This window comes from Nycticebus coucang, chromosome 15 (assembly GCF_027406575.1).
Source record: "Nycticebus coucang isolate mNycCou1 chromosome 15, mNycCou1.pri, whole genome shotgun sequence".
In the NCBI taxonomy this organism is placed as follows: domain Eukaryota; kingdom Metazoa; phylum Chordata; class Mammalia; order Primates; family Lorisidae; genus Nycticebus; species Nycticebus coucang.
Genome location: NC_069794.1, coordinates 94372262 through 94395742, shown reverse-complemented (window position 1 = coordinate 94395742; position 23481 = coordinate 94372262). Strand labels below are relative to the sequence as shown.

At 42.3% G+C, this 23481-nt stretch overlaps 1 protein-coding gene and 1 pseudogene across 8 annotated transcripts in view; one reads left to right on the top strand and one right to left on the bottom strand.

Moving 5' to 3' along the window:
* THSD1 (thrombospondin type 1 domain containing 1) overlaps nucleotides 1–17738 on the top strand; it is a 33725-nt gene extending 15987 nt beyond the window's left edge. For 7 of the 8 annotated variants that reach the window (XM_053563102.1, XM_053563103.1, XM_053563106.1 and 4 more), the window contains 2 exons: nucleotides 4052–4210; nucleotides 16093–17737. In XM_053563102.1, the coding sequence (XP_053419077.1) occupies nucleotides 4052–4210; nucleotides 16093–17447 (1514 nt within the window). In that variant the 3' untranslated portion in view covers nucleotides 17448–17737. Of the gene's footprint in view, nucleotides 1–4051; nucleotides 4211–16092 lie in introns of all 8 variants that reach the window. The other variant, XM_053563108.1, reaches the window with a different exon arrangement.
* Nucleotides 7742–15075, bottom strand: LOC128566974 (ATP-dependent Clp protease ATP-binding subunit clpX-like, mitochondrial; annotated as a pseudogene).
* Nucleotides 17739–23481: the final 5743 nt, after the last annotated feature.

The window sequence follows — 23481 nt, the reverse complement described above, 5'->3', positions numbered from 1 at the left end:
CTGGGAGGCACAGAACCAATATTGTGTTTAGTTGGACCTCTGGATGGAACATGATTACCATGCCTCACTCAGTAGATGCTGGTCCAGAATACTGGTTATAATGCTCCCAGGCTCCTGAAAGCCTTTTAATTGCTGAAAGAACTCATATTCCATTACTCACAGCAAAGATTGCACCACCCGGCTCCCCTGAGAATGCATCTGCCCTATACTTTCATGTTTCATAGCTCTTTATACACCTTTGGCTGCATGAGGAGTTTTCCCCATAAAGGATGAAGAGCAGCCTTTGTGTGGAGGGTGTTTTGTACCTGGTGTTGGCAGGACCTGCTAGGTCTTGACGTTGGATGAGTACTGACAGGGAGGAGATTCAGGATAATTCTTCATAGGGAACTGTTCAATTATTCTATCTGGCAGTGATTGCATATCTGCTTGGAAGAGAAGCTTCCATTTATCAATCAGTAATGGGTTTTCTGGGAGGCGCTTGTGTGCATTTTGAAGCTCTGGTGTTAGGTGCTTTCTTAGAGGATTATTAAGGCTCCTTCTGAATTCACCTCTTTATCATGTAATGTTCCTTTTTAGCTCTGGTACTCTCCCTGCGTCTGCAGTCCATTTAGTCTGATGTTAAGACAGCCGCTTCAGTTTTGTTTTGATTAATGGTCATAAGGTATCTCCTCTTCCATCCCTTTACTTTTAATCTATGAATGTCTTTATACTACGTATGTGAAACAGGCTTTTTCTTTTTTACAAAACAGAGGATCGTTGGATCATGCTTTTAAAAATCTAATCCGACAATTTCTGTCTTTTACTTAGTTATTTACATTGTTATTGTATGGTCAGATTAAGATCCATTTTGCTGGATTTATTGTCACATAGGTTCTTTTGTTCTTTTTTCCTGCTTTCTTTTAGGTTAATTATATATTTTTTTACTTAAACTGCACTATTAGTTGATTGTTTGTTCCTTAAATTTTTTTTTTTTTTTTGTAGAGACAAGAGTCTCACTGTACCGCCCTGGGGTAGAGTGCCACGGCATCACACGGCTCACAGCAACCTCTAGCTCTTGGGCTTAGGCGATTCTCTTGCCTCAGCCTCCCGAGCAGCTGGGACTACAGGCGCCCACCACAATGCCCGGCTATTTTTTGGTTGCAGTTTGGCCGGGGCTGGGTTTGAACCCGCCACCCTCGGCATATGGGGCCGGCGCCCTACTCACTGAGCCACAGGCGCCGCCCTGTTCCTTAAATGTTTTTAGTGGTTGTCGTAGAGTTGACAGTGTACATCTTTACTCTCAGTCTACCTTCAAGTATTGTATTACTTCACATACAGTGTAACGATCTTTGAACAGTACACTCCAGTTCATTCCTCCTATTCTGTCTGATTGTTCTTGTGTATCTTCCTTTATATATGTTTTTAAACACATAATACATTGCTAAGGTTTGCTTTAGACTATCAATTATAGAGCATTTAAAAAGTAGGAAAAATAAAAATAAATAAAAAGTAGGAAAAACTGGCCGGGCCTAGTGGCTCCCACCTATAATCCTAGAACTCTGGGAGGCTGAGGTGTGTTGATCGCTTGAGCTCAGGAGTTCGATGACCCCATGGCACTCTACCCGGGGTGACAGAGTGAGATTCCATCTCGAAAAAGTAAAAGTTGGAAAAAATAAATTTTATATTTACCTTTTTAACCTATATATGCTATTTCTAGCATTCTTCATTTCTTTGTATGGATGTAAGTTTTTGATTGGTATCATGTTCCTCTGTCTGAAGGATTTGTTTCAACATCTCTTGTGGTGAAGGACTGCTGGTAATCAATTCTCTCAATTTTTATTTGTCTGGAAAAATATTTCTACTTTATTTTATTTATTTATTTTTTTTGGAGACAGAGTCTCACTTTACCACCCTTGGTAGAGTGCCGTGGCATCACACAGCTCACAGCAACCTCCAGCTCTTGGGCTTACGCAATTCTCTTGCCTCAGCCTCCCGAGTAGCTGGGACTACAGGCGCCCGCCACAACGCCCGACTATTTTCTTGTTGCAGTTTGGCCAGGGCCAGGTTTGAACCCGCTGCCCTTGGTATATGGGGCCGGCACCCTACTCACTGAGCCACAGGATATTTTTTATTTGGTTGTAATTTTTAAACTAATTTAGAGATGTCTTTCTATTTTCTTCTGGCTTACATAGTTTCTGACAAGAAGTCAGCTGTGATTCTTAACCTTTATTCTTCTTCATGTGGTATGTTTCCACCACCCCCAACCCCTGCCGCACCCTTCAAGATTTTGTTTTTGTTTTTTTAGCAGTTTGAGTGTAGTGTGTCTAAGTTTTTCTTTGCTTTTTTGTATTTATCCTACTGGGTGTTTTCTGAGTGTCTTAGACTTGTGGTTTGGTGTACTTCATTAATTTTGGAGCATTCTTGGATATTTTCTCTTCTAATATTTCTTCTGCTGTACTCTCTTTTTCCTCTTGGCATTCAAATCACATGTATGAGAGTCTATCTTGGGTTTCCTATTTTATTCACCCGTTTTTTTCCTTCTTCGTCTTTCAGTTTGGGTAATTTCTATTGACTTTTATTCACGTTTATTATTTCTTTCCAAAACTGTGTAAAGTCTATTGATGGAGCCTTCCATGTTACCTATTTTTAAATTCAAACATTTCCATTTTATTCTAGTTTACAACTCCCTGATGAAATTTTCCATTTGTTTATGCATCTTGTTCACCTCTCTTACTAGTCTTTAATTATTTTACATTCTCTCTTATACTTCTAATGTCTGGGTCAGACATACATATCTGAGTCTGGTTCTTGTGATCACTTTGTCATTAGATGGTTTATTCTTTTTTCCTTGCTTCTTTGTGTGTCTTGTAATTTTGGGTTGAAAGCTGGACATCTAGTTTGGAACTGAAGACACGGAGGTATTTATGCCTGGAATGGGCTTACCTCTGTTTTTTCTAGGTCTATAGTATGAATATTGGGTTCATGTAGTAAGGAATTGAGCCATGTTTGGATTTTTCCTGTTGCTGAGGCTGCCCTCAGTGCATAATAGATACCAAAATTTTCTAGTGCGACTTTTGTTTAGGGAAGGTGTTTCATTGCCAGAGGTTTTTCTCCATGCTTCTTTTCATCCTCAGCTTTAAGCTTGAGCCTGCATATCTGAGCGGTTTTCACCTCTGGCTCCCCCCACCCCTAGCATTTCATACTTGCTACTTGCTAGCCTGAAGTGGGGAAGGCACATTCTGAGGCACATTCTGTGTCCTAAGTTTCAGGGATAGGGCCTTCTTGGTGATCCTACCCCTTTTCAGCAGATCTCTTGTAGTCTGGGCCTAAGATATTTTTGGTTCTTCCCCAAAGGTAAAGGTGTTTTTCTTATTCCATTCCTTAGGAACATTTGGTCTTACTCATACTGTTCAGATGACAGGGTTTGCTGCCTTTTCCCCAGTGGCTGAGGCTTTTATTTGGTAGAGGAAATGGGAGAAGGGTCTGGATGAGGCTTCATGTCTTCTCCTCAGTGTTACCCCTTCCCTCTTCAGCCCTCCATTATGCGGGAGGCTTTGTCTGGGCTTGTCCCTGCCCTCAGTCCTTCTTGTGAGCATTTGGTGACATCTGTGAAGAGCCTGCAAGGGGGTATAAATTCTACTTGTGTATGTGGCTTCTCAGAGTTCTATATTCTTTGCTAGTCCACACTAGGCTTTAAGCAGTTCATTACATTTTTTAGATGAATTCTTTACAATAGCTTACAGGGGGTCTGGCACTTGTCCAAGGTAAACAAGTGCTGCTTCCCATCTTGCATCGGAAGAGCCTATCTTTCCTATACTGTAGGATAGTTGGTTGCCCTGCAACTTTAGCTCTCTGGAGGGTTCTAGGAAAGTTAAGATTATGTCAGTTATATAGCTTTTCTTTGTCGTAAGGTTAGGAGCAACATTCTTTCCAGCTTTCTTCATCTCTGGGAATGTTTTTACTCACTGACTTTTCAAGGCTTAAGATGTGCGTTTCACTGCTTCATTTGGGTACAGTTAAATACTGAATCTCAAATGAACTAGCGTTAAAAGCATGACTTATGTCCTTGCAGAAACTTGGGGACTGTGGCAGCCATGGAGCCAGTGTAGCACCACATGTGGGGATGGTGTCAGAGAGCGTCGCCGAGTGTGTCTCACTTCCTTCCCCACCAGACCTGGTTGCCCTGGAATGCCCTTGGAGACCTCCCTGTGCTCCCTGGAGGAGTGTGCTGGTAGGTGTTCTTGCTTCCTTTCTCACTTTCTCCACAGAGCCTCCCTCGGAAGGCATATTGAATCCAGGCCTGCCTGAGAGTCAGCAGTCCGAGTTTAGCAGTGGACTCACTAGTGCTCTATGATTGCTGTTGGTTGTACTAACACTGTACTTGTTAGCATGGATAAGACTGGAAATAGCTGTGAGGGCAGCCTCCCAGGAGATGATGGGATTTAACACTGTAGAGGGTAGGGAAATGATAAGGAAGTAGACCTTAATTAAAGATTCAGCTATATTAAATAATTCTTAACACAATTAACTTCCATGTGAGTTGTATATATTTAACTTACACTATTTTTGAGCATGGGGCCTTGTGAAGCATATATAACTCACATATCTCTTGACCTAACTTGATCTAATAAAACACACTATGGCACCAAGGAAAAATTTTTTCTAGTGGGGCAATTTGTTAAAAATACAAAAATGGGAGAGGAATGATCATTTCTTCCTAATATTTTTGTTATTTCTTCCTCTGCTTCTCCCCACTGAAACTGTGGAAAAACAGATAAGCCCAAGGGGACCACATAAACCTTTATTTATCAAAAATAGGGTAAGACTTCCTATCCTTCCCCTGGCTAAGTTTACTCTTTACCTCCCTTACCTAGGAAGCGGTAGGGACATTTCTTCTTACTATTAACTGGGGACTGGCCTTTCCTGCGTTTTCTAAGCCTTTCCAAGGCACACACTAGTAGTCGTTCAATGAGTATTTGATGTAAATGGCCTAGGGATGTGATGTTCACATGGCTGAATTGTGTTTGCTTCAGCTTATGGAGCTAAATCCCCTTCCTTTACTACAAGCCACAGCAGTGAGTAATCCTCCCTCTTCCCACACCCCACCCCACCTCTTGATGCACAACCTCTATTTGGTTGGCTGACCTTTGCTCTGTTTCTGACCCTTAGATGAAGTCCATCTGTCAAGTCCTGGTTCCTACTCTCAAATTCCAGATTAAAAAACCTGTAGTTCCTTATTTCTTTAGGACAGGGGTCCTCAAACTACAGCCCATGGGCCACATGAGGCGGTGCGATTGTATTTGTTGCCATTTTGTTTTTTTACTTCAAAATAAGATACGTGCAGTATGCATAGGAATTTGTTCATAGTTTTTCTATTTTTTTTAAACTATAGTCTGGGCCTCCAACATCTGAGGGACAGTGAAGTGGCCCCCTGTTTAAAAAGTTTGAGGACCCCTGCTTTAGGATCTGGAGGAGTTAGGTGCTTTTCTGTGTTTGACTCTCAGAGTACCTTTTACCCCAAATCACAGGCGCCTGGCCACATCTCAGCCGCTGTCTCCATCTGTGGCCTTAGAAAATCCTTCTTGCTATTTTATCTTGCCAGCCAGTGCCATCGACCTTGTTTCCTTCATCCCAGCTTGGTGAGGATGTTGTTCTCTCTTCTGTCATTTTCTTACGGAAGCCTCAGCCCAGGCTTTCTCCCGTCTTGCATTTGCCTGTCTTCTTTCACAGGCCCTGGGCCACACCCCAAATCCGTTCTTTCTTCAGTTAGATCTCATACTGTTTTCTTTTTTTTTGTAGAGACAGAGTCTCACTTTATGGCCCTCGGTAGAGTGCCGTGGCCTCACACAGCTCACAGCAACCTCCAACTCCTGGGCTTAAGCGATTCTCTTGCCTCAGCCTCCCGAGTAGCTGGGACTACAGGCGCCCGCCACAACGCCCGGCTATTTTTTTTTGGTTGCAGTTTGGCCGGGCCGGGTTTGAACCCGTCACCCTCGGTATATGGGGCCGGTGCCTTCCCGACTGAGCCACAGGCGCCGCCCTGTTTTCTTTTTTTTTATTTTTATTTTTTGTAGAGACAGAGCCTCATCCTATGGCCCTCGGTAGAGTGCCGTGGCCTCACACAGCTCACAGCAACCTCCAACTCCTGGGCTGAAGCGATTCTCTTGCCTCAGCCTCCCGAGTAGCTGGGACTACAGGCGCCCGCCACAACGCCCGGCTATTTTTTTTGTTGCAGTTTGGCCGGGGTTGGGTTTGAACCCGCCACCCTTGGCATATGGGGCCGGCGCCTGACTGACTGAGCCACAGGCGCCGCCCTGTTTTCTTTTTTTTAGAGACAGACTCTCACTTTGTTGCCCTCAGTAGACTGCTGTGGCATCACAGCTCATGGCAACCTCCAGCTCTTGGGCTACTGTGGCATCACAGCTCATGGCAACCTCCAGCTCTTGGGCTTAGGCAATTCTCTTGCCTCAGCCTCCTGAGTAGCTGGGACTACAGGCACCTGCCATAATGCCCGGCTATTTTTGTTATTGTTGTTGCAGTTTTGGCCGGGGCCAGGTTCGAACCCGTCACCCTTGGTATATGGGGTCGGCGCCCTACTCACTGAGCCACAGACGCCGCCCAGCAAATGTCTCTTCTCGGTTTCCTCTTTTACTTATAAGCCCCCCCCCCCTTCCAGAGCTTCTCCTTTGTGTATAACTTCCTTCAAATACACCTCATCCTCTTGATTCGGATGACATATTGTGTTCAGACTTTCCATCCAGAGTTCCACATACTTAAATTAATTAAAAATCAGTTGCCGTGGTGCCTACTATATATTAACCCTATCTGCTATAGCAACAATATCAACCATTGCTTGACCACCTGCTACATGCCAGGATTTTAAATATATCATCTCATGTAAAAAAAATCGTGTGTGATATTATTTCATCATCTGGCATTTTCATTCTTTAATACTGGGTAGGAACTGGAAGTTCAGACGTTATAAATTAGCAAGAAGGGTAAGTGCTATTTCTACTATAAGTGGTCCTCAGATAAATGCTTCTGTGGGTAAAAATAATGATTTTTTCCAAGTGTTCTTTTTTTCCCTACTCACCCTACTTTTTGATCCTTGGAAATGTAAAGATCTAGTTTCAGGAAATCGTCACTTTAAGCAAAAGGGGGGCAGATTAGATTAGGAAGGATGGGCGAGCCCAACAGCTTTTGAGCTTTTTCCAGCTGCAGTTTTTGAGGGAGCCAGCAGGACTTACCAGGTAGCGGCTAAATAAAGAAGGTCTTAATGTGTCATAGCAGGGCTGCTACCCACTGTTAGCAGCAGCTGCTGCAGATGAAGGAAGTGATGTATCAGGGAACAAGTCTTCCATCATTCAATTATTTTCACTTGGTTAGGAGTTTAGAGTTTTGTCTGGCATTGAAAGAATTTTTTTTTACTTTTTAAAGAATTTATTTTCCCATTTGTAGAGTAACATTATTGTAAAACTCACAGCTATTGAAATACCTGCATTGCTTAAAAGAATACCTAAGAATTTTGTTAAAGCATTCTTTAAAAAACTGAACCAAAATAATGCACATTTCTGACATTGTATCATTAAAGTGCACCTAATGTCCTCTGTATAAATCAATGTGATGTTACAGTAATATACATGATCTGATTCTTAAAGGCTTATCTGACCACGTATGGTAAACAAGACAGATCCAAATGCCTTTAATATCAGACTGCAGAGACAGTTAGGGTCCTAAACAAAAGGAGGAGGAAAAGCTTTATCTACAGGACAGGAATCTGACAGTTGTTTGCAGCATCTGCTTGGCGAGACCATCCTTTTTCTTTAACCCCAGAGTCATACGGCTCTTCAGAGGATTCTTTTTTGGAGTCTGAATGTACCCTGGTTTATTTTTTCCTTCTACCACTTATTTGTCAACCTCCACACAAACGATATCAGAAGTGAGGACTTCAAACATTGGTTCTAATAACAGCTTTTCCATTATAGACCAAAGGCCCCATGCACCCGTTTTTCATGCTAGTGTCAATCTGGCTGTAGCTTTCCAAGCATCCTCAGTAACATTCAGCTCCCACTTATCCATGCTGAATAAGATCTGGTACTGAGGAATAATGGCATTACGTGGCTCGGTCAGTATTTGTACAAGTGTTTTCTCATCTAAACTATGCAAAGGAACTAGCACAGGCAACCCTCTCACAAACTCAGGAATCATGCCAAATTCAGTGAACTCTCTGGCTTCCACGTGATGTCATAATCGATCTTTTTCTTCAGTGTCTTGATGAGTATTTGATTCTCCACTTTGATTAGCAAGGTCTGCAGCAGCTGCAGCCCTTCTGCCTTTTCCCAGATTAGAATGTGTTCCAAATCTAAGATACTTTTCATTTTTCCTCCTGCTTAGGATTCTATCTAAATCATTGAAAGCACCAGATGCAACAAACAGAATGTTTGTTGTGTCACCTTGTACTGTTTCTCCATGTAGCTTTCGGGAATTCTTTTCTGGAACATTGACTATTGAGCCTTCTAGTAGTTTTAATAAACCTTGCTGAATGCCTTCTCCACCTATATCCCATAACTGATGAATGCCTGGCACACTGCCAATCTTATCTACTTCATCCAGAAAGACAATTCCTTGTTGTGCCTTTTCTACATTATAATTGGCATCTTGGAGCAGTTTGGCAATCACAGACTCAATACCTTCACCTACGTATCCAGCCTGAGTCAGAGTTGTACAATCACAGATAGCAAAAGGGACATCAAGGCATTTAGCTAATGTCCGTGCCTGTAGGGTTTTACCTGACCCAAGCAGCAAAATATTACTTTTTTCAAGGTGTATGTCATCATGAGAAGAATCCAATAGTTCACCTCCTTGTTTTTCCTGAGTTATCTGTGATTTACCTGTCGCTGCATTGATGCTCCTAAAGCATTACCATGTGGGCTGATTCCAGCAATCTGAACCAATTTTGTAAAGCTGTGCTCATCCTCCCGTCTTCTTATTTCTAACTCTCTAGGTGTTAATGATGTCTGCTTCTCAACTTCTGCTTGCTGTCTCAAATTAGCTGGGATATTATTATATATTCTCTTATAATGATTGTACCCAGCAACTGAAAGCGCCTTCTTAGCAAATGACTGGCAACAACACACTTGTCGAGGTAGTTGTAAATCTTCTTGGGGGGTGGAGGTGGTTTCTGTTGGAATGCCAATTTTACAGTTTTGGCTGCTGATTCAGGTTCTTTAATTTTGCTTTCTTTGAGTCTGCTTCAGATGGCACAACCAAAAAATGGTGACATTTTTCACACTTGACAAAACGGGTGGATGACACGAAGGTCTCTACGTGTGTGCACAAGTCACCACATTTGGGACAGCGCAATGGAGTTCCCAGCAGAGGAGACCATGTGTACCATAAAGCTATCCAACTTGGGCTGAGAGAAGAGGTTCCAGATGAGAAGGAATCAGCATAAGAACTCTGGCAACATGAAAAAACAGGCAGTTTTGACATCCTCAAAGGATCACAGTAGTTCTCCAGCAATGTGCTTCAACCAAAAGGAAAATGAAATGTGAAATATGAAATTCAGAATATGAATGGAAAATAAGATCAAGGAGATTGATAAGAAAGTTGAAAACAAGCACAAAAAAATTCAGAGGATAAATGAAAAATTCACTAAAGAAATAGATATTACAATACAAGAAAAATATAACAACTAGAAATGAAAGTCATTTCGTGAATTTCAAAATATAGGAGCAAGTCTTAACAACAGACTAGAAAAAGCACAAGAAAGAATTTCAGAACTTGAAAACAAGGCTTTCAAATTAACCCAGTCAAAAATGTAGAAGGAAGGCTCAAGAAGAATGAATAATCTCTCTGAGAAATATGAGAGTATATATAGCAAACAAATATAAGAATCATAGGCATCCTGAGAGAAAAGAAAGAAAGCAGAAAGCATAGAAAACCAATTTGAGGGAATAATGGAGGAAAATTTTCCTTGTATCACTAGAGATTTGAACATCCAGATGCAAGAAGTTCATGGAACACCTGGAAGATTCAGACAAACAGGACATCACGAATGCATATGGGTATCAATCTGGCTAAAATCAAAATGAAGGAGAAAGCTTAGAACAGGGGTCCTCAAACCACAGCCCGCGGGCCACATGAGGCGGTATGAATTGTATTTGTTCCTGTTTTGTTTTTTACTTCAAAATAAGATATGTGCATTGTGCATAGGAATTTGTTCATAGTTGTTTTTTTTTTTTTTAAACTATAGTCCGGCCCTCCAACGGTCTGAGGGACAGTGAATTGGCCCCCGGTTTAAAAAGTTTGAGGATGCCTGTCTTAGAAGCTGTGAGACAAAAGCTTCAAGTAACTTAACAAAGAAAACCTGTCAGCCCATCAAGCTAACAGCAGACTTCTCAGCAGAGAGAATACAAGCCAGAAAGGATGGGGTTCCCATTTTACTCTTCCGAAACAGAATAACGGATAGCTAAGTATTTAGTATCCTGCAAAGCTAAGTTTCATAAATGAAGGAGAAAGTCTTTCCTAGACAACCAAACCCTAAGGTAATTTGTCATTGCTACACCTGTGCATGGAACAGAACAATTGATATTCACCAGTGTAAAAACACCTGAAGTTAAAATGCAAAGCTCTTACAAATAGTAAGACAAGGGTGAAAACGAAGCAGCAACTCAGTAGCAATCACCATGTTAAGCAGAATATTATCTTACATATCAATAGTAACATTGAATGGAAATGATCTTAATGCTATGCTTAAGCATTGGCTGAATGGATTTTAAAAACAACTCAAATATATGCTGTCTCCAAAAAATCTGTTTAACTTGCAAAAATTCTCATAGACTCAAGGTAAAGGGGTAAAGAAAAATATATTCCATGCAATCAGAAAGCAAAAGAAAGCAGGAGTAGCTATTGTCATATGGGATAAGATAGTCTTTAAATTGGCAGTTGTTGAAGAAAAAAGAAAAGACAATAATAAAAGGAGAAATTCAGTAAGAAGACATAACAATCCTACATATATATGCATTTAAACAATTACCCCCAAAAATAAAAGCCCAGGACCAGACGGATTAACAGCTGAACTCTACCAGAATTACAAAAAGAACTGGTACCCATCCTATTGAAACTATTCTATAATATTGAAGAGGGAATCCTTCCTAATTTATTCTACAAAGCCAGTGTCACCCTGATACCAAAGTCAGGGAAGGACACAACAAAAAAGGAAAACTACATACAGATCAATATCCCTCATAAACATAGATGCAAAGATGTAAAAATCCTCAACAAAAATACCAGCAAACCAAATCTAACAACACATCAAAAAGATAATTCATCATAATTGGTTTCATCTAAGGGATGTAAGGAGGATTTAACATGTGCAAATGAATAGATGTGATTTATCACATAAATGGAATTAAAAACAAAAGCTATATGATATCTCAATAGGTACAGAAAAAGCATTCAATAAAATCCATCACCTCTTTATGATAAAAACTCTCAAAAAACTAGTCATAGATGGAACATATCTCAAAGTAATAAAAGTCATATATGACAAACCTACAGCCAGCATCATACAGAATGGGGAAAAGTTGAAAGCATTTTCACTAAGAACTGGAACAAGAAAGGATGCTCACTATCATCACCAGTTCTATTCAACACAGTAGTACTGGAAGTCCTAGCCAGAGCAATCAGGCATGAAAAGGAAATAAATGGTATCCAAATTGGGAACGAGGAGGTCAAACTATCCCTGTTTTGTAACCATATTATCTTATATCTAGAAAACCCTAAAAGTTTCTGCAAAAGACTCATAGAATTGATAAAATCAACAAAGTCTCAGGTTATAAAATTAATGTACACAAATTAGCACTTCTAAACACCAATAACAGTCAAGTTGTGAATCAAATCAAGAATTCAATACTGTTTACAATAGCTGCAAAGAAAATAAAACACCTAGGAATCTACTAACCCGAGGAGGTGAAAGATCTCTACTAGGAGATCTATAAAACATTGAAGAAGGAAATCATAGATGACACAAACAAATGGAAAAACATCCCATGCTTGTGAATTGGAAGAATCAATGTTTCAAAAATGTCCATAATGCCCAAAGTGATTTATAGATTCAATGTAATTCTCCCCAACAGACCAGCATAATTTTCACTGATTTAGAAAAAACAATCCCAAGCTTCATATGGAACCAAAAAAAGAGCCCGAAACAACACTAAGCAAAAACAAACAAAAATCCTGGAAGCATTACTTTATGACTGGACTTCAAATTATACCATAAGGCTATAATAACCAAAACAGTGTGGTGCTGGTACAGTAGTAGATACACAGATCAGTGAAACAGAATAAAGAACTCCAAAATATAGCCATATAGCTATTGCAAATTGATTTTCAACAAATAGACAAATACATACACTGGGGAAAGGATGCCCTATTCAAATAATGGTGCTGGGAAAATTGGACAGCCAAATGCAGAAGAATGAAACTGGATCCCGATCTCTCACCATATATAAAAATGACCTCAAGCTGGGTTAAAGACTTAAATATAAGACCTGGAACCATAAAAATTCTAGAAGAAAACAGAGAGAACTCTTCTGGATATTGGTCTAGACAAAGACTCAAACCACCAAAGAAAATACAGCAACAATAAAAATAAAAAATGGGACTTAAACAGAAAAGTTTCTGCACTGCAAAGGAAATAATCAACAGAGTACATAGACAACCTACAGGATGGGAGAAAATATTCATAAACTATTCATCCAACAAAGGGATAATATCCAGAATCTACCAAGAACTCAAAAGAATTCGCAAGAAACAAGCAAATAACCCCATGAAAAAGTGGGCAAAAGACATGAACAAATTTTTTTCAAAGGAAGATGGCCTACACACATATGAAAAATTGCTCAACATCACTAATCATCAGGGAACTGCAAATTAAAATCACAATGAGATAATACCTTCATTCATTATAGTGGATATTACTGAAAAAAATGATAAATGTTGGCATGGATGTGATGAAAAGGAAACGCTTATACAGAGTTGGTGGGAATGTGATCTAGTACAGCTGCTATGGAAACAGTATGGAGATTCTTCAAAGAATTAAAAGTAGAGCTGCCATTTCACCCAGCAATCCCACTCCTGGGTATATTAAGTCATTTTATTAAAAAAAAAAACACCTGCACCTGAATGCTTACTGCGGATAATTCACAACTGAAAGATAAGAAATCATCCCAAGTGCCCATCAATTCCTTAATGGATAAAGAAAATGTGGTGTATGTGTGCTACTCAGCCATAAAAAGGAATGAAATAAAATCTTTTGCAGAAACTTAGATGGAACTGGAGACCATTATCCCAGGTGAAATATCTCAGGAATGGAAAAGCAAATACCAAATACCACATGTTCTCACTTATAAGTGAGAGCTAAGTAAGGGGTATAAGTGCTCACAAAATGGTATAATAGACACGTGAGGAGGAAGGAGGGGGAGAGGAAGATGAGGAATAAAAATCTATCTATCCAGTACAATGGATGAGGCTACCCACTATTAGCAATGGGTACACTGAAATCCCTGACTTGAGCATTATACGGTTCATCCTTATAACAAAAAACACCTGTACCCCCTAAATCTGTTGAGTAAAAAAATTAAACTGAGCAGAATTTGGGCATGTTTCTGTGTTGGTGAAAATTGCTAAAGAGTGATGATCCCCTGGGGAAGGATGGCCTGGAGAGAATTTGCTGGTAGCCTCACCTTTTGTAAAAGGTCACTTCACCCACTGTAATGTACCAAAAGAGGAAAATCAAGATAATGACTTCTGGTGAGTTTATGGGCTAGGAAAGAATGGCAGAAGAAGCTAGGGGTGAATTTGCTTGATGACTTCCATCGGCCTGCATGGGTGTGTTATTTTCTCTACCAGTGCTCAGGGCCTCGGTGCAACAGCTGAGAATTAACATGTCTGGGTTTACCTAGGGTTGGACTTTTACTGGAGACCAGGAGAAGGAAGATAGCTCAGTATTAGAAGTCAAGAGAGTTGAGGTTATTGGAAGGAAAATGATTTCAGTGACAGATCATAAATGTAAGTTGGTTAGGGACAGAAGTGAGACTAGGAGGTGGATGTGGCAGATTGGGAAAAAATGGAGGATTGGACAATCAAGTCTCAGTGATGTTGAATAATCTAGTGTGGTAATAGTGAGTAAGTGAAAGGGGAGGACACAGCCAGAGTACAGGCTGTGCAGTTTAAGATTTCAGAAGAGGAACCTGCAGTCAGTGGGAAGGCACTGTGTATTGGATGTACTTGAAGTCATCTTCACTTGGGATTGTCCTACCTCTGGGATAGCAAAAAAGACTGTGACCCATGTACTAGAATGACTGAGGTCTGACAAGATCTTGGGAAATAATGGTGTTGAGGTGGTCTAGGTTGGGCATCAAAGGAGTGGAAGTTTTATATGGAGGTGAAGGAGTGCAGATCGGACATGGCAATCAAGAATGAGCTTGCTGCTTAGCTGGCCCTGTTTGCTTACACAGTCTGACAATTAAGTTCACAAACTCATCCTGGAAAAAGTGCTTAATATTGTTGCTTAATATCACTACAGTCACCTTTGAAATTTTCCCTTTGGGAAGCTATGCACTGATGCTAGTGCCTAGTCCACCCTTCAAAGCAGTTTTGGAACTCTTTTTCTGGAATGGCCATGAGAGCTGTTGTAGTATGAGAGTCTAACAAGTAAATTTGCCAACTTGCCACTGTGCACGTATGCTGACAGCACTGTACAAACAACTCACTCAGGTTTTATAACCTTGGTATACTAGTGTCTTACAGCTGAGTTTGTGTCAACATGTGGGAGTGTATTGCTGAGTGGCATTCATTATTGTTGTGTGTTTGAGTGTGCCCTACAATGACAGCCCTGATGTCTATTCTAGAAAAAGAGTTCCAAGATTGCTTTGAAAGGTGGACTAGATGCTGGCATTGGTGCATAGTTTCCCAAGAGGAATACTTCAAAGGTGACCATAGTGATATTCAGCAGCAAGGTATGTAGGACTTTTTCTAGGATGAGTTTGCAAACTTACTTGTCTGACCTTCATATCTAGGATGTACACGCATGTGTGACAGCCACCACTGACAGGGTCAGGGAAGTGATACACCATAGGGTAGCCAGTCTTCAGATGGGACAAGGAGGTGAAGGAGGTGCTTTGTGGAAAGGTTAGGGATTTTGAGGAGCACTCTAGTGGTAGAAAGGATATGGGATAGGTGGAGGGCAGGAGGACAGGTGGAGGGGGTGAAGCACAGAGCTGGTGGTGATGAGACTGTGGAAAAAGTGATAGGATGGGTGACCAAGGGGGACCAAGGGGAAGTCAGGTGGCAGTAGTTGTCTCATATTGCCAATGTGTTTCAGAGGCAGCACAGGTGGAGGCTCCAGGTAGCACCTGCACTTGATGAAACATTTTGATGACCATGGGGCAAACCAATTTGAGAGAGCAGGGGATGAAAAGAAAAACCCATACCACATGGAAAATGGGGGGAGAGTGGACAGGTCAAAATAGAAGAGGGGGGAGCAGAGGCTTCAGCACTTAGCAAAGACAATTTCTGGATATTAGAATTGGGGGATCAGTCGTATTATAATGTCAAGAATCTCAGTTTCATCAGTTTCTCTTATGATGTGCAAATTTAGGCTACCTACATTTAACCTACTTAAATCATTTTGCATTTCCAATTTTATACTTGGTAAGAAGTTTCCACTGTGCCTCTCACAGGTATGTTTATCTAGGTACCACGATTACATTGTTGTAAGAGAAAGCCTTGATTTTACCTTCAAATTTCCTGCATGGTGCTTCTACACAGAAAGTTTGCCAGTTCCCCAGGAGCTGGGGAGCACAGGCATTGCCTTGATGGAGGCTTCCCTGGTTGCCTCCCTTCCATGGGTCTCTCTTTTTGCAGAGTTTCCCCTTTGGTGGTGACCTCGTTGGGTTTCAGCTGCCAGCAGAGATCCGTATCTAAGACCAGAAGGGATTCGTTTTCCTCCTTTCCTTAACTGCTAGATGATTCCATCAGGCCACTCAGAGTCCTGGGAACCCCTCGGAGAGAACAAGGCTGAGAATACATTTGTTTGTTTGTTTGCAGCTTTCAGACCATCCATCCTGCCTCCTCTTCAGCCCCAGGCTCCAGCCAAGTCCAACAACATCGTGACGGTCACTGGTATATCCCTGTGCTTGTTTATCATCGTGGCCACCATGCTCATCACGCTGTGGCGGAGGTTCGGCCGCACCCCTAAGTGCAGCAGCCCCGTGCGGCACAGCTCCGTGCACGGCCCAGGCTTCCGCAAGAACTCGGACCAGGAGACCATCTGCGAGCTGGGCGAGCTGGGCGAGCGGGGCAGCAGCTTCTCAGACGCGGGCGACGGGCCGGGCGCCGGCCTCTCGCTGGACGAGGCCTCGGGCATCGAGAGCTTCCAGTCGGGCGCGCACAAGATAATCCCCCCGCTGTTCAGCTACCGCCTGGCGCAGCAGCAGTTGAAGGAGATGAAGAAGAGAGGCCTGACGGAGACCACCAAGGTGTACCACGTGTCGCAGAGTCCCCTGACTGACACTGCGGTGGACGCTGCTGCCGGCCAGTCCCCCTTGGACTTGGAAAGCTCGGAAGAAGCTGCCACAAACAAGTTCCGGATCAAATCCCCATTTCTGGATCAGCCAGCGGCCAGTGCTGGGGACAGGCCTCCCTCTAGGCTGGACGGGGGCGCGTCGCAGGCCCGCTGTGCCGTTAGCCCCAGCCAGACCCTGATCCGCAAGTCACAGGTGAGGCATGTGGGCAGCAGAGGAGCCCCACTGGACAGGACCCACCCCAGGAACTCCCACTTCCGGAGGACGGCTAGTTTCCATGAGACCAAGCAGGCCCGGCCGTTCCGGGAGAGGAGCCTGTCAGCACTGATGCCCAGGCAGGTGCCTTCTTACAGCTCCAGGGCGCGGACCTGGGACCAGGCTGAGGACAAGGTCAGGCCTCCTAGCAGAGGCATCCACTTGGTCCCTGAGAGACGGGAGCTTCTCCAAGGCGCAGGAGGAAGCGGCGGCCCATTGAGCCCCCTCCCCAGATCCTGCACCGTAGGGCAGCCCTCCAGGAAGGCAGAGTTGGGGGGTCCCTTGGGGGGTCCCCAGGCGGGACTGGCGGTGGGAGCTGAGAGAACCGAGCCTCCTAAAGCCCGGAGGGGCCCATCCCCGGGTCACAGGAGTGTCTGCAGAAAGCAGTCTGCCCCCACATCCCCTAAGGAAGGCTACCAGAGGGTCAGTCCTCTGAGCCCTTCTCAATGTAGAAAAGACAAGTGTCAGAGCTTCCCCTCCCACCCGGAGTTCGGCTTCTATGACAATTCATCCTTCGGCCTTACCGAGGCCGAGCAGAGGATGCTGGACCTGCCTGGATATTTTGGGTCAAATGAAGAGGATGAAACTACAAGTACGCTTAGCATGGAGAAGCTAGTGATCTAGACCAGGAATGAGCCGGGGCGTTCACACAGCTGCGTCAAACTGCTCCGGTTCTGTGGACTGTTCTGTGTGACTTGCTGTAGGACAATGAGGGGGGGAAATACCTGGCCCCAGAGGAGGATGTGTGTATGCTTGCCTTGTAGTTCCTAAGGGAGAAGTTATTTATCCTGAACTTTTTCCTTTGTTATCCTGCTTCTATTGGTTTTTAACTAATAACAATGGTAATAAAAAATAATAACATTTAAACAAGACCAAATGGGGCTTGGTCTATCCTATGGCTATGAAAGATGGTGAGATGTGACTTGGGAGTGTGGCATACTTTGGACACCTCATGGGCAATTCCAACTTGAAGCAGAAACGTGGGCACCTGAACTAATACAAGCTGAAGCAAAGTCAACTTGGTTTCACAACTCTGAATTCTAATTTATTAAGTTATAAATACTTGAAGAATTTGACTCTTGCCAGGACAGTGTAGAGAGCAGGTTTTATATCTGGCTGATTAAGTTAATTATGACCATTAGACTACTAAGTTACTTAGAAATGATTATGGGACGAGGTATTCTAGAAGAACTTTCAGGCCAGAGTTGGGTGATACCTTAAATGTTTTTTAATGCAATGAAGACGTCCAGGTGACTTGACAAAATTATGTGAATTAATTCGGCTTTGGAGAAATAGCATAGCTGCTTGTTCAGGCAGTGGGTTGGATGAATACCTATCCACCATTGTTCTAAGCAAATAGCAAGCATTTTGAAAAGGAAAAGTCCTGTCTCCTGACAAAGCATCAGCTGGAAAGTGGGCCTTAGTGGCTGACCAGGACACTGACCTGGCACCAGGATCCTGATCATATATCCTTCCACCAAAATGGTAGCAGAGACCTCGGAGGGGGTCATCCTAAAACAGGTGCACATGTTTTTAAATAGTGTAATAGTCTTATTTAAAAAAATGAATAAATTAACCTTAGGTGCATAGAAAGCAGGTAACTAGTTTATGATTTTAGAGTTTAAGCTTTTTTAATTAGAAGAAAGAGTTAAAGAGAGAAGAAATCTTTTTAGAAATTTAGAGTCACTTTTCTTTGCTTATTCAATCTTCCACATTTTACAGACAAGGAATTTGAAACTCAGGGAGGGTAATTGAAATATTAAGGATATTCATATTAATGATTATTGATCAACTCTCAAATATTAAGAAAGGATATAAGCCGATGCCTAATTCTAAATACATGTTTTTTTGCACTGTCACTACAGCCTTTGCAAGTGCTCTCCAATAGCAGAGACATCAGGAGAAATCTAGTCCTTTTTGCAATCAGAGGACATAGACACATCTACTAGCTTTTCCCAAAGGAAACAGGCTTTCTGCTGCTTAATGAGATGTTGGGAGGGCTGGTCTTGTGACTTTCTTGTTTGCAAATCAGCTAAACAAAAGAACCCGAAGCGTGTGTTCCTTCATGAGAAGTCTGTCCTCAGCCACCAGGGCGACTGTGCAATCGCACACACTTCCTTTCCGCCCTTGAACCTAACGAGTTATCTGCATACCCTTGAGCAGCTGAACTTTCCTTTTTCACCAGGACCTCTCTGCCACACCCATCCTGCCATTTAGATTGTTCCCCTTCTTCCTTTTAGAATTTATCAGGATGTCAGTGCCAGTGAGATTTCAGGAAGCATTGGAGAGAGAGGAATTAGATGGGGGAAAAAATCATAAATGCAAATAGTGTCGTTTCACAAGTTTCTCTCATGTTAGTTGAGTTGCCACTTCATTTCTGCTATATTTATTTAAGATTAAAATATACCTCCTTTTGGATATGATGTAATAGTAACTTATCCACCTTTCAGGAACAGGAGGAGTAGATTATTCAGGGCTGCCTGACAACTGATATTTGTTGATGCAAAGAAGAGGAAGCCAGGCTTTTCAATCTTCATTTTTATTGTTTATCATTCTAGAAAGCTTTGTTCTCTTTCCAAGTTCACAGGTCTGTGTGCCAACCTTTGAGGACAGAGGGTCCATTCCTGATTTCACAGTGACTCATCTTACAGTGTCAAACTGAGACCAAAACAGCTATGAGAAAGATGAAAACTAGTGGAAAACTTTATGAATGAAAATTTTCTACTAAATTATATTCTTTCTCCAGTATAAATTAATATTTCAGTAAGCCACCTACCTATCCCTGGTTTCCAGGTTGCTAACCAAGAGTCAGTCTCTACAGTTCAGAATTAAACTAATTTGGCCTCTGCCTTTGAGAAAAAGAGAAGAAGATGCTTCAGTATTGTCTTTGGTGGATAACTGGTGAACTGTATTAGAAATAATTTTCCATTTTTCACCCTAGGTGCCAGCTCTAGTGGATACCATAGAGTAGGAACTCATTAAAGATTAGTTGAATAAATAGCCATATTCAAAAGCCCTCAAACTGTATTTGTGGTTGAATCACAATAATTTTATGGAACATTTCATTTTTTATTTTTATTTATTTATTTATTTATTTTTGAGATAGAGTCTTTGTTGCCTTAGGTAGAGTGCTGTGGTATCATAGCTCACAGCAACCTCCAACTCTTGGGCTCAAGCAATTCTCTTGCCTCAGCCTCCCAAGTAGCTGAGACTATAGGTGCCCTCCACAATGCCTGGCTATTTTTAGAGACAAGGTCTCACTCTGGCTCAGGCTGGTCTTGAACCTGTCAGCTCAGGCAATCCACCTGCCTCGGCCTCTGAAATTACAGGCGTGAACCACCATGCCCAGAGTATGGAACATTTTAAATCTTAAGCAGTTATGAAAAGGATCCTATGACATACTGTGAGATTTTAACTTCTAGATGTCTCCCTCTAACACATGAAGCAATTCTCATCATTTCGGGCTGTTATCCTGGCTGAAGGTGAAAGTGTCTCTGGAGTCTAATGCAGTCTCTGGTACACAGTAATCCTTAAGTGCTGAATGCATATGAAATTGGTCTTGAAATAGAGAGGGTACTCTACCTTCCAAGCAGCCTCCACCATTCACTGCTCAGAGTCTGCCCCAGCTCCAAGGCCAGTGCTCCCCACTCACACCTTCTACTTAAGTCAGTTCAATAAAGCCAAGTACACTCAGAGTGCCAAGCCTGAGCCACAGCTACCCAAGGGTACTCCAGTCCTTCCTACCAATTTGTTCTCCTCCAAGTCTCCTCTACCCGAACCTGACATACAAAATGTATAAAACTGCTGTTTTATAACTGTCAATTTCTTATTTTATGCTAGATATGTAACCATGTAATATGATACTGCACACATTTTATAAAATCTCAGCAGTTTTTCTGGGTCATTTCTATGACCCAGGATGATTATTTGGTAGGAAGTCTCACAGAATTCAGGGAAAACATTTACTGGGTTTTGTACAGAGATATTATAAAGATGAAGAGATGCATAGGTGAGGTATGGGAGAAGAGGTATGGGTGTTCCAGGGGCACCACCCAAGGTCCAGGGGCACCACCCTCCAGGAACCTCCAGGTGTGCACCTATCTGGAAGTTCTCTGAACCTAGTCCTTATGGGATGTTATGGAAGCCTCATTATGTAGTCATGATTAATTAAATCATTGGCCATTGGTGATCAACTTAACCTCAGTCCCTCTCTTCTTCCTGGAGGTTAGGAAGTAGAGTTGACAATCCCAACCCTTTCATCATGCCTCTCTTTCTGTGACCAGCCCCATCCTGACGCTACCTAAGGGCTTCCAGCCATCAGTCAACAAAAAGACACTTATCACTTTGGAGATTCCAAGGATTTTAGGAATTGTATGTGAGGAGACGGGAATATATTTCACAATATCTCACACACACACACTCGTACAGGATCAATCCAGAGGGGAGTCTAAGAAGAGACTAAACAGGAATTCCAGAAAGATCAGAGAAGATTGAGGGGAGAAAGATGATAAAGAAATAATGCAATAAAAGTTTTCAGGCAAGATGGTGGACCAGAAAAAGCTTTTTTGAAACCAAACACAGTGAGATAGGGGAGAGAAGACTCCAGGCACCTCAGGATGGTGGGTTTCACCCAGAAACATCCCTTTTGGGGCACAGGGTGGCAGTGGGAGACTTTGGGACCACAGGAGGAGGACGAAAGCAGTGAAGAAGGGGCAAGTGTTTGTGTTGGGTCTGAGGCCATCAGCTGTGATGGCTGAGGGTGGCAGCAGCTACGCAGTGGTGAGAGTGTGCAGACAGGTAAGGCCTTCCCTGTGGGGGTTTATTGGATTTGGGCACTTGGTTGAGTTACCTTGAACAGAGCCCAGAGATTGGGACTGAGCCACAGGGGCAGAATGGAGTTTTCACTTTTCAGCCAGCTGTTGTGGGAGAGCTGCCTTACAGGCTCAGCCCTCAGGATCCTAGAATGAGTCTGGTTCTAGGAGACCTTGGGCAAGTGAGCAAGAGACTTTGAACAGCACCCAGAGGCCAGGACTGAGCTGCCAGGGCAGACTGGAAGTTTCATTGTTTGGCTGCCAGCTGTGCATAGCCATTGTGGGAAAGTTGCCTTTCAGTCTCAGCCCTCAGGGTCCTACAGCAAGGCTGGTTCTGGAGCACCTGACAGGCGGACAGCCACTTCTGGAGAGATCTAAGCAATACTCACTTTCCTGGGTTAGCCACTGCTTAGCCAAGGGACACAGTTTGGAATGGTCCAGGTGTGTATTGCTGCCAAAACACATCAAGCAGAATTTTATGGTAAATGGATTGATATGTTTGTTGTATAAGTTCAATATATAGACTTAAAAACAATATTTCACTCATAATTACATAATTACTCATAACTAAAAAATACATGTCTCATACTATACAAACCTTTTGCTATTTCTGAGTTTTACACTATAGAATCACTTTAAAAATATTTTTCCTTGAAAATCAAGTAATAAATGCTCATTATAGAACATTTAGAAAATAGATGGAATTGCTGCATTCCTCTTCATCAACTTGGAGTACAAAAGAAATCCTGTTTGGTCAATATTAGTATTGGATGGCTCTGAGTCTCCATACCATTGCTAAGTAGGTCTCTCTTTTCTCCTTCAGTTGTTTGGCCTGAAATAACTCCCCTAAACCCCAAGGATGCTTATGCCTCCCCTACCTGACATGTCACTCTGGCCAAAAATCTGGAAGTCATCCTAAGCACCTCTTTCCTTCTCATTCTTTAGATCTACTCAATACTAAGTCCTTGGAAAAATTAAGCCCCTCACCCAAGTTACATAGTATCTGGTGAGTGGGCCTTAGGAGCCAAATCTAGTGTTTAGGAGGCTTGACCTAAGGTGTGTTACGATGTACTTAGGGAGGATTATGCGGAATGGGGTAGAATGTACAGGGGCTGGAAGGAGGATGGAGATGGAACAAAGCTCTCAGCTGACCATGCCTGCTCACAAGCTCTTGCTCCAAGAACTTTCTCTTAGCATCTTTGCCATTGTACGGCTAAGTGGCAAAAGCAGGATTTACTTTCTTAGTGAATTTTAATGTTAAGCTTTTACCTTTTTTCTTTTTTTTTTTTTTTTTGTGGTTTTTGGCCAGAGCTGGGTTTGAACCCGCCACCTCCGGCATATGGGACCGGCGCCCTACTCCTTTGAGCCACAGGCACCGCCCACCTTTTTTTCTTATTTTGTTTGGTTTTCAAGTTTTTTTTTTTTAAATGTAGTTGATTTTTTTTCTTTAATTGATTATTTATTTATTTATTTAGTGTGTGTGTGTGTGTGTGTGTGTGTGTGTGTGTGGTTTTTGGCCAGAGCTGGGTTTGAACCCACCACCTGCAGCATATGGGATCGGCGCCCTACCACTTTGAGCCACAGGTGCCGCCCAGTTTTCAAGTTTTTATTAATAAAATTTCCAAATAATCAGTAAAGTTAAAAGAGCAGGACAAAAACATTCATATGTCTATCATCAGGCTGAAATAACTGTTAATATTGGCTGTATGTACCTTATTTATTTATTAGGTTGAACTGCATGAAACTGGATTGAAATGTTTGAATAGAACCGATTTCATAGAGTGTGTCTTGAGCAATTTGAAGATACGTGTCAGACATACACAACACTTCAGTGTGCGTCTCTTAAT